The sequence below is a fragment of the Grampus griseus genome (genome assembly GCF_964374135.1).
Source record: "Grampus griseus genome assembly, chromosome: 13".
NCBI classification, from domain to species: Eukaryota; Metazoa; Chordata; class Mammalia; order Artiodactyla; family Delphinidae; genus Grampus; species Grampus griseus.
The window spans coordinates 81,328,200-81,346,710 of NC_139007.1; the positions used below are offsets into that span (position 1 = coordinate 81,328,200).

Here is an 18,511-nt window from a genome sequence, read left to right on the forward strand (position 1 = left end):
CAGAAAGTACCCTTAACCTGGGATAGTGACCCTTTTAAGCACCGACCTGACATGTTGGAGGAACTGTGATTTGAGATTTCGTTCATTTATTTGAATACATATTTGCTGAATTTACTCATTCAGCAAATATGTATTCAAATATGTATACGTAGTGCCTGGCATGTACTAGGCATTGCTCTAAGCACTAGAAAGAAGGAAACAGCTGAGGTGTGTAATCTTTACCTTCTGATGGTGGGTACGTAAAAAGATGTTGCACTGGAAGATTCAACAGAGGCCCCAAGGATGCCCGGGGATGTGTAAGGTAAACCTCCATCTGCAGACTTCAAGGCAAATAACCTCTTCTACAATGCTGGTACTCTTACCCAAGTCAAGGATGGAAAAGAATCAGGTTCTTAAGATGGAAGAAAGAAGAAAGGATGGAGAGAGGGCTGTTCCAGCGGACTGTGAGGTCCCCGCTTCCTCATGATGTGGGCACGTTATCAGACCACGTGGTCTGATCTTGAGACATATTTCCTGAGAAAGGATACCCAGGCCTGCCTCACACCTGAGAAGCTGATAGCGTCTGGTGGTGACTGAGGGCTGCACCTGGGACGTTACTGTACTTCCCTTCAGGGGGAATCAGAGGTGCATGAATCCCAGGCACAGCTGTAGAGGCCGGGGTGGGACTGTCAAGCTATACAAGTTAAAGGCAATCGTGCCACATAGGCAGCCTGTCCAGGATAACGAGGCCACGCGGTAAGAGGCAGTGGGGTACCAGAAAGCTTCAGGGTGGCAGGGAGGAGTGGAAAGGGAGGCGCTAACCCCACCAGGGGCTCTCAGATGGAGGGCCACCAAGAGAGCTTGTGCACAGCAAACACACACTGGAGAACGAGTCAGCTATAAATTCCCCAAGTCCAGAGAGCACAAGGACAGCAACCAAGTAGAATCTTTCCTGTCACCCTGACCTCTCCCTCCTCCCCCTGCTCTACCCAGCAGTGGCCCCAAATCAAAGCCCGACAGTGTGGCTCCGGAGCTCTCAACCCCTTCCCCAAACTGCCTCCCAAACCATCTCCGGACGTGGACTTAAGTGGCTGCAGCAGCAACTTCTCTGCTCCAGCCTGTCCCCGCACGTGGCAGACACAAGCAGATGCAATCAAACGGTGCAAAGGAGAAGTCCAGACTGATTAGCGGGAACCAGGACAGATGATGTTTGCAAAGATGGGTCAGCGGAAAGTAAGGTAGGGTCCAAATCAAAGTGGTTTACATTGTTCTCCAGACCTATCTATGGATTTGTTACCCCTATCTATCTATCTATCTATGGATTTGTTACCCCAGACTTTTCAGAACTAACGTCAACTCCCCTTTCCCTGATCCAAGCTTCTCACTCCCTAGAAAAGTCCTATCTATGGATTTGTTACCTATGTATGGATTTGTTACCCCAAACTTTTCAGAACTAACTTCAACTCCCCTTTCGCTGAACGAAGCTTCTCACTCCCTAGAAAAGTCTCAGAGAAATGAGGAAAGAACCCAGCAAGCTTCCTCTAAGTTGTCTGACTAATGCGTGGCTAGTGCATAATCATCTTAGGATAAAGAAAGCTGGGGCTTTGTAAAGAGCTGTGTTACTGTTCATTGAATTCTTAGGATGACAGTTTATAGGTTTACAATGTATGTTGTATGTTTAGCAGTTTCCTGCTGTTTGTACTTTCTTCTCAGCTGCTGAAAGAGAGAGTTTCCTATCTGGGCGACTCTAAATTCGTGTTTCATGCCTCCCACCCCAGACACTGGAGAGTTCAGTGGAACTGTCTGGAGGCTGATTAGATCACCTCTGAAGTTGCTCTTTTGGAGAATTTTGCATTTATTTTGTTTACGGAGTCAGAGGAGGGGGCGGTGCCTAACAAAGGGGGCCACGAGTAGGACAGATTCAAGAGGCCCAGGATGAAAAGAGGGCTCCCAAGGAGAGGGGACCCTCTCTTGCCCAGAAGCGCTCAGCCCAAACTCTTGTCTTGCAGATCTAAGACCAGGTGATGCTGCATTTATTTAGAAGTCATTTCCTTCCAAAAAAGAAAGAAGCTTACCACAATGAGGGACATCACAGTAGTCAAAAAGTTTTCTTGGATTTGTCGTGTAGCACCAGGGACCATTGACATCACCATCAGGATTGCGGCAGTACTGGAAAAAGAGGCTGGCATATAGGGGGTGGCGCACACCAGGGTGGGAGAGGGCAGAGAGTGTCACATGAGGCTGGCATATAGAGGGTGGCGCACACCGGGGCAGGAGAGGGCAGAGAATGTCACGTGAGGCTGGCATATAGGGGGTGGCGCACACCCGGGCGGGAGAGGGCAGAGAATGTCACATGAGGCGCAGACACTGGTTTCACTGCTGTCCTGAGAAGTTGAAGGGTTAGTGCTCCTTTGGGGGGGAGACAGGCAAAGCTACCACTTCAGGATGCGTGTCAAGCCTCTGACTCACAGAATGCCATCCGTCACTTCTCCTCGTTCAAAAGGAGCTCCAGGCTTGAGGCCACTCCCCTGGGGAAGGGGTGAAGACCCTGAGGCGTCTTGAGGTAGAGACTGTATAAAGGGGCCTCCCCGCTCAGCAGCCTGTGTCCGTGGGGACCGTAGGGACCCGACAGTAGGGGACTGTAGACGTGGATGACTCGTCCTGTACCTTGTTCATGTCAATCTTCTGCTTGATGGTGCCTGTTTGCTGTGGCTTCAGAATTGCTTATTCCCCTGGCCTGGGCACCCTCTGTGGGTCAGCTGTGGAAAGACTGTGTCTTCCTTTTCCTTCCCTCTACACACCTATACCCCAGAGGAAACCACCCCAGAGAATGTGTGGGACTAGGGGAAATCCTAGTGGAGTCCTAATTATGCATCCAGTTTTTTTCTAGAAAAATCCAACTACAATGTCATGAAGGTCATCTTTGATCATTGGAAACCATAAACCAGTAACAAAAGCAGACAGGAAATGTCACACATGGAAGTGATAAAAGCAGGGAGGTTGGCTTGCCCGTGCTAACCCTCCCTCCCACGCGGAGGCTGGTTAGATCCTACGCTTGGTCCCCTGAAATCTCTCGCACTGAACCTGCGTCAGGCTGACTTTCTGTAACAGAGGGTCAATTCAGTCTGCAAAGACTCGTCAACAAAAGGCAAACTCGAGTCCAAATTGAAGCGGCTTACATTTTTTTCCAAACCTGCCCGTGGGTTTGTCTCTGGAGTGAAAATGTTGTGTTTGTGGGGCTCCTGGGCAGCCCACTCCTGGCAGGGGACACCGGCCACCGTGGTCGCCTTCTTGCCCCGGTATCCTTTACCAGTGCCGAACATGCAGTCTGTAGGGGAGAGAGAATGGTGGTCTCCTGTCATTACACAGAGCCGGGTGACGAGGAACAAACGCAGCAGTGCTAGGTTTCTCTCAGGACAGACTGTGGTCACATCCTTCAGAACACAGGAGTGCCGAAGACTTCAGTGAGCTCTGCGGAATTTGACAAGTTACCAGAAACGCTATTGGCTCAGAAATAATTACAAGCCGAGATGTTAGAATGGGAAGGTCGGCCAGGACACTAAGACAATCAATTTTATAACAAGCTGAGTGGTAACACAGATGCCACCGTGAACTGTTAGATGATTCCTGAACACCTCAACAAGGATGGAGAGAAACAGTGCGGATTGAAAAGGATTTTATAAAAAATATTATTTTGGCCAGAGCTGTGCTGTGAGTTCCCACCTTCTGGGATGAAAGAGGTAATAAGGAGATGACTAGAGGCCCCTTCCCCAAACTCATCCCTCACCTCAAGCCTTGCGGTTGGGGGATTCAGCAGAACCCCTCAGAGAAATTGATGTGTGTTACATATGGGGACCCAGTGCCCAGTGCTCTGATGGCCACTTGGAAAATCCACAAAGCAAAAGCTGGGCCAGCTGGCTTCCCAGTCAAGGAGCAGGGCTGGGCTAGGCAGCCTCCAGTGTTTTCCAGGGCCAGGGTGTGTGAGTTACTTATGTACCAAGTGTGGGGCATCACGTGAGGCCATGCGAGGTCTTATCAGGAGGGATCCCCAGCTGGAGCACGGCACTCAGAGTCTCACCAAGAAAGAGTGGGGAGAGATGAGCTGGCCCTGTGTGTACAGCAGCTGTACAGGTGTACAGTAGGGAGCAGTAGGTGAGGTTTCTCCAGCATCCTGGAGGAGGCAAGTCCACCTCCGGAAGGAGAGGGGGTCTCAACTTGAAACCAAGTTCTCATTTAATCATTTCTGTCTGATTTTGGATTATCTGAAAGTGGTCAGACAAGCCATGGGACCCCTGAGTTTTCATTCCGGGGCAGGGGGAGAATCAGCCCCCTCTGTTTCCTTACCCTGCAGCAGTACAGAGCACTTCCTGCCACCTGACAACCACAGGACCAGGAGCTAAGCACTTAGAGCGACACGCGGGCGAAGGGCCAGGGAAACAGAGAGGACTGTGTTATTTTCATGTCTCCCACCTCAGATGACAACGACATTCTTATGCTCAGGCCCCGAAACCCTTGGAGCTACATGTCCGCTTCGCCAGGTGTTTGTTGGAGATGACCTTTGACGGTCCTCCTAGCCCTCCTAACTGTACATTCAAAACCAAATCAGCCATTTCTATCCCTCCATGCAAAAGGCAGAGACTTGCTTTTCTAGAATGTCCCATCTCGGCCACCATCATCAACCTGTCAGTCCACCCAGGCTCAAAATTGTATCCATCCCTCACAACCAACTAGTTTTCAAATCCTAAAGAAACGCCCTACCCCATCATGCCAGCAACAGCAGCTCTGGCTCCCCCAGGTGATACACTGAGGCTTCCTTCCATATCGCAGACTCAGCCAGCGCTGCAGCTCCCTGTAACAATGACGCCTCTGCATCCCAAAGATTTTCCATCTCTTATCATCCCGATACCCAACTATATAGATGTCTGGCCACAGACTTCTTACCTGCTTCAGAAGGGTCCTGTATACTTGGAGCCTGGGCAGCAGTTGGAGATTCTGTGACCTGCTCTTGTGTTCCTGAGCATTTCTTCAGGTTACAGAACTCCCATCTGACGCTCGGATCAGTGGTATAACACCAAGGGCTTTTATCAGCATCTGGATTTCTGCAGTAGTTCATGGTCAAGCCACTGTAAATTCCACAACAGTATAGGTCATGAGAGGTGAGCGAATCTTCAGGGGCACCCCAGCACCCTCTGAATTTTGTTACAGCAAAGTGACTGAGATATTTCCATTAAGATACCAAAGGTACCAATTATTATTATGATGTCACAAGCACAGATGGTCCTCAACTTCTTACAAAGTGGGTAAGTTTTTAAAAATAGGTTATAGTTTTTATTTTAAAAAAATCAAGGGACTTCCCTGGTGGTGCAGCGGTTAAGAATCCGCCTGCCAATGCAGGGGACACGGGTTCGAGCCCTGGTCCGGGAAGATCCCACATGCCGTGGAGCAACTAAGCCCATGCGCCACAACTACTGAGCCTGTGCTCTAGAGCCTGTGAGCCACAACTACTGAGCCCACGAGCCACAACTTCTGAGCCCACACACCACAACTACTGAAGCCCACACGCCTAGAGCCCGTGCTCTGCAACAAGAGAAGCCACCGCAGTGAGAAGTCCGTGCACCGCAAGGAACAGTAGCCCCTGCTCGATGCACTAGAGAAAGCCCGCCCGCAGCAGTGAAGAACCAATGCAGCCAAAAATAAATAAATTTGTTTAAAAAGAAATCAAAAGTAATATATGCTCCATATAAAAACAGATCATATATAAATTTATAAGAGAAAGTATCAGAATATCTTCCTTTCCCTGGGAATGTCAAATACATTCCCCAGGGATAACCAGTATGGATTTTGAAGCATGTATTTTAGAGGTTTTTAAAGGCACATACAAATATATCTATATCTCTGGCTTTCTCTCTCTATGTGAGTACATAGGGCTACGTAAGTTGGAACCAAAACATATTTATCCAAGGCAGAAAAGACATACAAGATGATACTGATATTCCCAGGCCTGCTCTCTTATTCTATTTACTCATACTGTATTTTACGATGTAACAAAAACTCATGACAGTCATATTACTGTAAATATCATAGGTAGATCAAGTGGGTTTGGGGATTGGAAGGCTTGTGGAAGCCTTCCTGGAAAACTAGCTCCCAGGCAGGATGAGGTTTCCAGAGGATGCATTCTGGGGCATACGGGGAGGAACCCCAGACCCCTCTAGCTGGAGCCACTCGGGGACTGAGGGGAGGGGGCGTGACTAAAGGACAGTGGGATCAAAGGGATGAAGGGAGACCTCTGTATAGACCACAGGGTCTGTGGGAGCTGAATCAGAAACAATTGGATAAGGACAGAGCAGACGAGCAGCCTGGGGCTCACTGGGCAACTTGGATCCCCAGGGCCAGAACTTCGCCCCAGCCTCTCAGAAGCCTCAGCCTTGGACACCCCTTTGCAGCTTCGACCCATGGCCTGAGGCTTGTGAGATAGTTTGAAACGTATTATGGGAATCCAGCGACTCTGTGTCTGTGGGTACTATAGACAAGTGACAGTCTCAAGCCCAGGCCCACAAATTGAGGAAGCCCGTTAGCAGGTTTCTGAGCCCTGGATGTGTTAAAATCTTGTCATGTGAAACAGACTCCTGCTCTTTTTTTTTTACATCTTTATTGGGGTATAATTGCTTTACAATGGTGTGTTAGTTTCTGCTTTATAACAAAGTGAATCAGTTATACATATACATATGTTCCCATATCTCTTCCCTCTTGCGTCTCCCTCCTTCCCACCCTCCCTATCCCACCCCTCCAGGCGGTCACAAAGCACCGAGTCTGTCATACAGAGTGAAGTAAGTCAGAAAGAGAAAGACAAATACTGTATGCTAACACATATATATGGAATTTAAGAAAAAAAAATGTCATGAAGAACCTAGGGGTAAGACAGCAATAAAGACACAGACCTACTAGAGAATGGACTTGAGGATATGGGGAGGGGGAAGGGTAAGCTGGGACAAAGTGAGAGAGAGGCATGGACATATATACACTACCAAACGTAAGGTAGATAGCTAGTGGGAAGCAGCCGCATAGCACAGGGAGATCAGCTCGGTGCTTTGTGACTGCCCTTTTTTTTTTTAAGGTAGTTTGACGAGTTTTGATGAACACACATACCTGTATAACCCACACTCCTAGTGCGATAGAGAACATTTCCATCAGCCCCAGAAACCTCCCTTGGATCACTGCTCAATCAATCTCAGCTGCCCCCCAGACGCAAATACTATTGATTTCTTTCACCATAAAGTAGTTTTGCCTTCTCTGGAACTTCCTATGAATGGGCTCATACAAGTATGTACCTTTTACGTGGCTTCTCTCCTTAGGATAGTGTTTATAAGCTTTATCTGTGCTCTTTGAGAGTATCAGTAGCTTGTTCCTTTTTATTTCTGAATAGTATTCCATGGCATGAATATCCCACCAATTGTTCATGTTCTTATTGATGGCCACTGAAGTGCTTTCCAGTTTGGGGCAATTTTATGACTGAAGCTGCTAAGAACTTCCTGGTAGATCTTTTTGGGGGCTTATGTTTCGTTTCGCTTGGGTGAGTATTCACAAATAGAATCGCAGGTTTGTAGGAAGATGCACGTTTAACTTTATAAGAAAATGTTGGACTGGTGTCCAGAGTGGTCGGTCCATTTTACATCCCTACCAACATGTGTGAGGGCAGCAGCTGCTCCGCAGCCTGGGCACACTTCTTATTTTGTGGTTATAATTCTTATTTCTGTAATGGCTAAAATGTTGAACATTTTTTCAGGTGCTTATTGACCATTTGTATATCTTTCCCTGTGGAATGTCTATTAAAGTCTTTTGCCCCTTTTTATTAGGTTGTTTGTCTTCTTACTAGTGGGTGGAAGGGATCTTTACACATTCTAGATACAAGCCGTTTGTTAGATATATGGATTGAGATTATTTTTCTCCCAGTCCCTGACTTGTCTGTTTTCTTTCTTTTTTTTTTTTTTTTTTTTGCGGTACGTGGGCTTCTCACTGTCGTGGCCTCTCCCAATGCGGAGCACAGGCTCCGGATGCACAGGCTCAGCAGCCATGGCTCACGGGCCCAGCCGCTCCGTGGCATGTGGGATCTTCCCGGACCCGGGCACGAACCTGTGTCCCCCGCATCGGCAGGCGGACTCTCAACCACTGCGCCACCAGGGAAGCCCTTGTCTATTTTCTTAACAATGACTTTTGATGAGCAAAGTTTTCATTTTATTAAAGTCCAAATTATAATATTTTATAATGCTTTCTGGATCCTATCCAAAAATGGTCTGCCTTCCCCAAGGCTTGAAAATAATCTCATGTTTTTTTCCAGAAGCTTTAAATTTCAGCTTTAGTTTTAACCTTTACTTTCAGGTCTAAGAGTTTCCTCAAGTGAATTTGACATGGCAGGTGGGAGTCAAGGTTTGGGGTTTTTTTCCTTTATGGACACTCAGTTGTTCCAGAACAATTTGGGGGAAATTTTCCTTTTCCTATTGAATTGCTTCGCCAGGTATATTGAAAATCAACTGACCATACATGTTGCGGGTCTGTTTCCAGACTTTCCCTTTTTCCATTTGTATATCTTTTTGCCAGTATCACTTCCTGGCATTGCCAGTACCACTTCCTGAATTCCTCTGTGATTTCTTTTTTGACTCATGGGTTATTTAGAAATGTGTTTGTTAATTTCCAAATATTTGAGAATTTCCTAAACTTTTCATTATTTATATCTCATTTAATTCTGTTGGCTCAGAAGACACCTGTATATTATTTTAATCCTTTTAAATTTATTGGGACTTATTTCAAGGCCGAGCATATGATATACCTTGGTGAATGTTCCATGTGCACTTGCATGTGTATTCTAAAGTTGGGCATATGTTGTATTGGTTCATATTTTCCTCCAAAACTTCTGTATCTTCTCTGAATCTTTCATCTACTTGTCCTACTGTATTGTTTTGGGAGAAGTTTTAACTATACAAGAGAGAAGTGAGAAAATCTCCAACTGTAATTGTGGACGCATCTACTTCTCTCTTTAGTTCTGTCAGTTTTTGCTTCATACATCTGAACCTCTGTTATTAGGGTTAACACATTTAGCATGGTTAACGCTTTTTACTTCAAAAATGGCCTTTTTATCTCTGGTATATTTCTTATCCTAAATTAATCTTGTCTGTCTGATGTTAAAAACCATTCTAGCTTTCTTTTGATTAGTGTTTTTTTTTACATCTTTATTGGAGTATAATTGCTTTACAATGATATGTTAGTTTCTGCTTTATAACAAAGTGAATCAGTTATACATATACGTATGTTCCCATATCTCTTCCCTCTTGCGTCTCCCTCCCTCCCACCCTCCCTATCCCCCGCCTCTAGGTGGTCACAAAGCACCGAGCTGATCTCCCTGTGCTATGCGGCTGCTTCCCACTAGCTATCTATTTTACATTTGGTAGTGTATATATGTCCATGCCACTCTCTCACTTTGTCATGTGTTAGCATACGGTATTTGTTTTTCTCTTTCTGACTTAACTTCACTCTGTATGACAGACTCTAGCTCCATCCACCTCACTACAAATAACTCAATTTCATTTCTTTTTACGGCTGAGTAATATTCCATTGTATATATGTGACACATCTTCTTTATCCATTCATCCGATGATGGACACTTAGGTTGCTTCTATCTCCTGGCTATTGTAAATAGAGCTGCAATGAACATTTTGGTACATGACTCTTTTTGAATTATGGTTTTCTCAGGGTATATGCCCAGTAGTGGGATTGCTGGGTTGTATGGTAGTGTTTTTATGGTATTAATTTTCCATATTTTGATTTTTAACTTATTTATGTCTTTATATTTAAAGACCATGTATTGTAAAGAGACCATAACTGGGCTTTGGTTTTATTCAACTTGACAATCTCTGCCTTCTAATTGCATTGTTTTATCCTTTTTATATTTAATATACTTATTGATAGGGCTGGGTTTAAGTCTAACATCATTCTATTTATGTTCTGTTTCTACCATGCCTTCTTCACTCTTTTTCTCTCCTTTTCTTCTTCCTTTTGGATTAATTGAATATCCTTATTATTATCTATTCCTCTGAGTTTTCATTTTCAGTGGTTACTCTAGGATTTACAATATCCCTCTCTAACTTACCACATTCAAACATGTATTAGTATGATACAGCATCATGCATACTGTAAGAAAATTAGAACAGTAATGTCTACTGTAATGTCATGTCATGTCATGTCATGTCATGTCATTGTAACAGTAATGTCTTCTGTATTGTCTACCTGATGGTAAAGACATCCAGTGAATTTTTCATTTAAGATATATATTTAAATATATATATTTAGTTCTTAAATATATATATATATTTAGTTCTGTCTTTTCCATTTGCCTCTTTTACAGTTTCCTTTCTCTTTAGCTTATCCATTTGATTCTTTCATGTTCTTATTTTTCTTTAAATCCTTAAACACAATTATAATATCTTTCAGAATTTTTTGTCTGCCAATTCCATCATTTCTATCATTTCTGAGTCTGTATTGACTGATTTTTCTACTCATTATGGATCACATTTAAAGATCTTTGCATGTCTAGTAATTTTTAAATTTCTGCCAGACGTTGTAGATACCACATTACTGAGTGGCTTGATTTTGTTATTTTCCTCTCAAGAGTGTTAACTTTTCTTCTGGCGGACAGTTAATTTACTTGGAGATCATTTTGTTCATTTTAGGATTGCTTTAAAGCTTTGCTAGGATGTTTTTCTAGAGTAACCTTTATTCCAGGAATACACTAATCCTACCCCTAAAGTGTGACTTTTCTGGATTCCTTACTGAATGCCCAAGGTGTCCCATGAAGTCTCTCCTCTCTGGCTAGTAAGAATCTCAACTCTGCAAACACAGAATCTCCTAGTGCTGTGTGAGTTCTGTAATCTCCGTTTATCTCCCTGTTCCCTGGTAGTTGTTCTTCGTCCCACTAACATTGTGGAATCTCTCCCTGTGCGTTTGCAGTTTTATATTCAGCCAGAGACTTCAGGAGAACTCTATACATATTTCTGGAGCTCTTTCTCTGCACGGATCCTTCCTCATGATTACCCAGCCTACTAAATCCAAGCTGCCTCACTAATTCCCAACTCCAATCTCTGTGTCCTCAGTTTAGCAAGACTGTTGTGGTCTGCTTTGGTTCCACCTCCTTTAACTGCAGTCCGGGAAGTATCTCCAGGAAGAAAACCAGGGTACTTGTAAATTTATTCTAATTTATTTTCTTTTCTGAAAAGTCTGTCCTGTGCTGCCTGTTGTCCATCATGTGAAAACAGTTTTTCCGTATGTTTTACAGCCATTTATCACAGAAAATCTGGTCTGACCAGACCTAGCTTTCGTCCATCTGTATGTCCATTTTGCCTCTCAGTATCTGTATACTTTCTGACTCTAATCTGCCTTCTTGCTTTTGCTCCTAATGTTCTGGTAACTCGTATCCCTTTAGACCACGAGTGCTCAGGACCCAATGTATCTATACAGGTCAGGTGAAAAATACTTATATTTATCACCCGGTGGTGATAAGTATTTATATTTATTACTCAATGACAAACACAAAACCCCTTCAGGAGTTGGAGGATGAAATGATAAAATTCCATAGTTGAAAGACGACACTGATCTTTAGCAGGTGCTGTGGAATGATGCTATTTCTAAGCTCTTGATCATTTGTTCTTCTCAGCTTTTTACTACTATGACCTCAGCCCCTCTATATCTCCCACCCTGCTTCTGCAAAACTACTCAGGAAAGATAGCCAGCCTCTAGCTTCTCTTCTTTCAGAAATTTTGCTCAAAAGCAAAAGCTGCCTGAGATATTTTGTCTCATAGTCTGGAGCCAAAGGAAATTTGGTCCTAAGACGTTTGTTTAAAGCATGGCCCTTTTAACAGGAATTTAAGTTGGCTGTTGCTCCTCTAATGGTTAAAAATCAAAGACGTACGCATTTGGGTAGTTTCCTGGGGTCTTCTGGTGCCGGTGTGGAAACATTGATGACCAAGATTGACATTTCCTTCCTGTGATAGTAGTGGATGATGTCCCTCGATAACTCTGCCCATTACCCTGGTAGCAGTCTTGGGCTACAGGAGTTTGTTCAGGTGGTGCTGAAATTGAAATAGAAGAAATCAGTAAATAATGACTAGAACAGAGAAATATGTGAAATAATTTATTAAACAAACAGAATAGTCGTCTCTGGGAATTAACACTCTTCTCTTTTTACATATTGGCAGGCAGATGGACATGCAAAGAAAACAATAGATCCATAACATTCTAAAACTTTAAGGACCTAACTTTTCGGTAAATATTTAATTTAAAACTCAGAAAAAAATAAGCAGGGCAGAGTGCTTATAACTGGACATTGCACTTGTGTGCAGGCTCTCTTCTATGGATCTCCATTGGGAGATCATGAGAACAGCTGGGCAGGTCTCCAGAAAGAGACACATTCATTGGTGTAGGCTGCCGGTGACGACAGGGTGACAGTGAGGAAGACATGAAAACCTTGTGCATTCCCCAAGACTCTTTGCTTATACAAAGCCAAAACCTCAAGCTGCTGGGGAGTGGGGCAGGAAATGGTCCTGCACCCAGGACCAAGGCAAAGATCCACTGCCTCTCGGGGAGGTGTAGGACGAAAATCTTATTACCCTGGAGGAGGGGCAGAAAATTCTCTTGTGCCAGGATACTTCACCAACACAAAACAGAAGTCTGCCACTCTTCCACCCAAGACTCACCCCACATACAAGTTAGAGTTTAGCTCCATGGGAAGAAGGGGCAAGAATACTGAAAAACGTTACCTTCAAAGCCCAGGTGCACAGAGTCTATCTAAGGCTGAGGGTAAACCAGGAAGATAGAGAACGCCTACCTCCACCAAAATCTTAGCAGTGAGTAACAAGAAACAGTAGTCTATCACAAGGGTCAGGTTAGAAGTGTGGCATGACCCACGTCTGTGGTGCAGGCATGCAGTGATTGCTAACAATTGAGAAGGGATTAGGAATACTGAGAAGACTCTTCAGCACCCCAGACCCTACTCCAAGCACAAAGTGATTGCACCCCATCACTGCAGGGATTTGAAACCTGTGGTTCACCTAAGGTAAAAGCAGCAACAAGGAAACTCAAATTCCTTTTATCTGTTAATTGTATCAATTCAATTATCCACATAACATACTGATAAAAGAAGGGTGCCCATTTCAAAGTGTAAATAATATTTGCTTCAAGAGTTATTGTTCCTCTACATATATATCCAGAATTTGATTAAAAATTACAAGACACACCAAAAAAAAAGGAAAAATTAAGCCACTGTTGAGTGATAAACAATCAACAGTGCCAGACTCAGTGATGACTCAGAGCCAGACAGAGGTGTGGAGACTATCTGATTGAGATTATAAGGTAACTGTGATTAATATATTGAAGGATCTTGTAGTACCATACTACAATATGCATGGATAGGTGAAGAATTTCAGCAGAGGTGGAAACTCTTTTTTTTAAAAAAAAAAAGAAGAAGAAAATGCAAACACTAGAAATAAAAACCATGTTATCAGAGATGAAAAATTCCTTCAATGGACTGATCAAGAGATTAAACACAACTGAGGAAAGTATCAGTGAACTTGAAAATAGATTGATAAATATTAAACTGACATACAAAGAGAAAGAGAAAAAAACAGTGGGGGAAAAAAGTAGAACAAGCATATAAGAGGTATGAGGCAATATGAAATGGTCTAATATTTGGGTGATTGAAGTCCCAAACAGGAAAACAGAGAGAGAGAGAGAGAGAGAGCAGGGAAAAGAAATATTTGAGCAGTAATGGCTGAGAATTTTACAAAACTAATGAAAACCAACAATCAGCAAACACCAGAAGCTCAGAGAACTTCAAGCAGGATAAATACCATAAATAAATAAGTAAAAAAACAAACAGACTGACTTAGATACACCGTAATCAACTGCTGAAAACTGAAGATGAGAGAAAGTCTTAAAGGCAACCAGAGAAAAAAGAAATATTAGATACAGAGGAACACAGATAAGATTTCCATCAGAAACTACTCAGAACAGAAGATAATAGAGTAACATCTTTAAAGTGGTAAAAGGGGAAAACAATTGTCCACCCAGAATTCTATACCCAACAAAAATTATTTTTTTAAGTTGAAGGCAATATAAAGACTCTTTCTGACGTACAAATGCTGAAAGACTTCATCATCAACAGACTTGTATTACAAGAAATGGTAAAGGTTAAGTTTTTTACAGGAAGAACACGACATCAGATGGAAACAAAAAGAAACGAAGCACAGCAGAAATGGTAGAAATAAATAAATGAAAGTAAATATAAAAGATTTTTTAAATTTATAATTGCTTTAAAACATGACTGTTCAGGGCAAAAATAGTATCAATTTATTGTGAGATTTCTAACATAATAGAAGTAAACTCTTTGAGAACAATAGCACAATATTTCGGGAGGGAGGAAATAGTACAATGTTGTAAGGTTCTTACATTATACATCAAGTAAAATAATATTATTCGTAGGTGGAATATGATAAGTTAATGATGTATATTGTAAACATTAAAAAATACTAAAATCAGTGGTAATGAGGCAATACAAAATACTCAATTAATGCAAAGGCAGAGAAAGATGAAAAAAGGAGCAAAATTCACATAGGACAAGTAGAAATAACTAATTTGATGGTAGATTTAAATCCAACCAGGTTAACAATTACATTAAATGCAAACAGTCTAAACATCTCAATTAAAAGACTGAGGAAAAAAAAAGTTATATCGGGCTTCCCTGGTGGCGCAGTGGTTGAGAGTCCACCTGCCGATTCAGGGGACGCGGGTTCGTGCCCCGGTCCAGGAAGATCCCACATGCCACGGAGCAGCTGGGCCCATGAGCCATGGCTGCTGAGCCTGCGTGTCTGGAGCCTGTGCTCTGCAACGGGAGAGGCCACAACAGTGAGAGGCCCGCGTACCGCAAAAAAAAAAAAAAAAAAAAAAAAAGATATATCATCCAAATGCTAGTAAAAATAGAGCTCTTATGGCTGTATTCATTTCAGCAAAAGTAGACTTTAGAACAAGGACTATTTCTAGAGATAAGGAGAGATATTACATAATGATAAAGGGGTCATTTCTTCAAAAAACCAACAATCCTAAGTGTGTCTGTGCCTGACAAAGAGCTCCAGAATATATAAAGCAAACACAAAACTGAAACGAACAGCTGAAGCTGGAAACGTCACCATTCATTTCTCAGTAAGCAATAGAACAGGAGACAGAAAATTAGTAAGGATTCAGAAGAGCTACACAATACTAACCAACTTGACCTAATTGGCTTTTGTAGAACACTCTACCCAACAATAGCAGAAGCCAGATTCTGCATGTGAAACAGTCACCAAGAGGACCTCATTCTGAACCACAAAACAAGCCTCAACACATTGAAAATAAATGAAATCATAAGGCGTGTTCTCTGACCACAACACAATGAAACCGTAAACAGAGCTACTGCATATTGTGCTACTACTGGAGTAGAAAAATACAGAGTGCATTGGAGCTCTCAGTAAGCTCTCATGGCCCTTGCTTACCTGGGGCATCCAAACGTTCCGTGGATAATGGAGAGGGCTCACAGGATGGTATCGTGCAGTATTCCCACCTCACTTCACTGTTGGTTGTATAGCACCATGGACCTGTTTCTCCATCAGGGTTACGACAATAGTTTTCTTCCAAATTTCTGAAAAAGAAGCGACTGTGAGTTTGTTTTCCAAAAAGGCTAAAGATATAACAAAGTGCACACATGCTTGTTAATAGTGATGCTGGCTATGTATCCAGCTAATTCTCTAGAATTATACAAACTGGATAATGGGTGGGAACTTAAGCAGAGCAGGATTCCAGAGAATTATGGCACAGATGCTTCTCTTGGGTGAATGATTGAGATATATTCCTGGGCTATGTCTAATGGAGCAAAATAGGTCTTTTCCCACAGCTTTGGGCACTGTGCTCTATGCTGGAAACACAATGGGTATTTTCTACACTGCTTTGCCTCCAAAAGCGTATAGCATAGGCCTGGAATTTAAATGTTCTCAAGCCTTACTGTACGTTTAGTACAAACGTCAAAATGTTGCTGAAACCCACTCCGAGGTTACTGATTTAGTAGATCTACGATAGGGTCGGAGAATTTGCGTTTCTAACAAATATCCTGATAATGCTGGTGCCGCTGGCCTGGGAAACCACATTTTGAGAACCAGTGTTCTAGGAGAATCAGCGCTAAATTTCACTTCCCTTGCATGTGACTTGGACAGTTTTCATTCCCAAATGCTGTAGGCCTAGGTTTCTATTGTCACTGACTCCAAGGCAAAGTCAATGGGATTTCACTTTCCATCCAGCTGCCCGGGAAGAGACTGGAGCAGACTTACCTGCAGGGAAAGTTTTCTGGGGTCCTGTTGTGCTTGTGGGGTGTCTGCTCACCCCAGCGTTGACAGGTGTGCCCAGATACGGTGACAGCCACTGTCCCTCTATAGTTTTCGCCTCTTCCCTTCAGACACTGATATGTTGGCCCAGAAGATGGTGGCGGTGTTGCTTAAATGGGAAAAATACATGACAAATGAATGTTTTTTAAGCAAAGGATTCACAGATGGATATTATGGGGGAATGGATGGATGCAGGGAGCGTCAGCCTGTCTTCTTTTCCACTCATCCTCCCAGATATTGGCATGTGAAAATTTTTTATCATTTTTCAGAAGAAGTTGATGTGGTAGAATCGATGTTTCCAAGACCATCTCATGAGGAACTCCTCCAGGGACAAGACCCTTGGAATAGATGCTGCTTTCTATATTCTGTTTTCTCTATATTCTCAGCTCATCACACAAGGTAAGGATCAACATGTGTCACATCCCACCCCAAATCTGCATGTGTACCAACAATCCAACTTCCTTTATGAAAAATAAAGTACTCATTAAGTAAACATAACTGGATGACCCCCAATATTCCACAAAGCCAAACAGCAGACAGAGTCCGTGGGAAGAAAGAACGTAGTGTCTCCAAGGAAAAGGGTATGCGGTGAGAAGTCGAGAAATTCTTAAGACACACTGCCATAGATAAAACAGGTAAATAAAAACTTACTGTATAGCACATGGAACTATATTCAATATCTTGTAATAAACTATAATGGAAAAGAATCGGGTGAAAAAGAATATATATATATATGTATATATATATATATATATATATCTATAACCAAATCACTTTGCTGTACACCCAAAACTAACACAATATTGTAAATCAACTATACTTCAATTAAAAAAAAAAAGTCTCAAGAAAAAAAAGAAGATGACAGAAAGAGAAACTGCTGCTCGTCAGGAAGGAGGGTACCGAGGCACCTCAGCGTCCCGAAGGGTGACCTTCAGAGCGAAGAACAGGAAGCCGGCCCTCACGGCCTGCTAAGTCCTTCTTAACGGTCTCAGGTGCCCTTGTTCAGTGCCTTGCTTCAAATTCTCATAGAAGGAAAATATTATAAAATTGTTTTCTCCAACTCATTCCTGCGAGGTCTACCATTTCATCTTCTCTCCCGACCTCTCTTCTCCTGTTGCTCCCTCCCAAGCTGAACATACTGAAAAGCTGGACATCCAGAGACACCTCTGTGCTTACAATTAAAAAGAACTCTGGTTGATAATGAAATCCATGTACCAGAAGGCATGGGTCTGATTTGCCTTTAGCGCTAGAGAACCATAAGGGTCAGAGATGGCTCCCAAAAGTCTACATTCATCTGTACTCAAAAAAGGCAGAAGTCTATGTTACGGGACCAAAAAACCCCCATAGTAACTAGATACTCTGATCAATTACCTATAGTAACCAATAAATTGTTCTAAAAGAGTAATCACATCCCACGGAATTTATAGGGCAATTTTCAGGCATGGCACTCTTGTTACCAAGAGAGGGACAGGTGAAGATCCCTGAGGACTGGGTATGAGCATACTTACTACATCTCGGGATGTCACAGAATTCCCAGCGTTTGCTGGGATCGGTGGTGAAACACCATGGACGGGGCTCCCCATCAGGGTTACGACAGTAATTCATCTTCAGATTCTTGTTTGGAAATCTGAACGTGCAAGAAAGATTTTAACAGCACTGAACATTTACATCCACGGATGAGAATCATTTCAAATGAGCAAATATTGAGCACCTGCTGTGTGCTAGGCACAGCGAGGCAGCCAAGGAGGTGACTGGGTGAAGGTTATCCTCAATGTGATGACAATCTCATAAGAAAGATTAGCCGAGTATTCTAAGGATTGTTTTTCTAACAGTTTACACGTGCAAAAGTCATAGAATGGGATCAACTTTATCATTTTGGCCATCTGTAAAACCGACGTAAGCCAACTCCAATTATTCAGCTGCAAATAATAGCAATTTTTAAAACACAAAGTACTTACTGGCTAGAGATAGTCATCTAGTAAACAGTACAGCTGAGAAGTTGGTGTCTTCATAGTTTAAGGGAATTGTCCTCCTGATCTACCCAGTTCTGGTCCTGCTAGCCTTTAAGCTTATAGAAACTG

The 18,511-nt window shown here is 42.8% G+C and overlaps 1 protein-coding gene across 1 annotated transcript in view; it reads right to left on the bottom strand.

Moving 5' to 3' along the window:
• PLG (plasminogen) overlaps positions 1-18,511 on the bottom strand; it is a 45,680-nt gene that overhangs the window by 12,501 nt on the left and 14,668 nt on the right. Inside the window, exons 7-13 of the mRNA XM_082668810.1 lie at positions 17,939-18,057; positions 16,377-16,539; positions 15,549-15,694; positions 11,936-12,095; positions 4,921-5,102; positions 3,159-3,307; positions 2,055-2,148 (exon numbers count right to left, since the gene is read on the bottom strand). Of these exons, the coding sequence (XP_082524936.1) occupies positions 2,055-2,148; positions 3,159-3,307; positions 4,921-5,102; positions 11,936-12,095; positions 15,549-15,694; positions 16,377-16,539; positions 17,939-18,057 (1,013 nt within the window). The remainder of the gene's footprint in view (positions 1-2,054; positions 2,149-3,158; positions 3,308-4,920; positions 5,103-11,935; positions 12,096-15,548; positions 15,695-16,376; positions 16,540-17,938; positions 18,058-18,511) is intronic.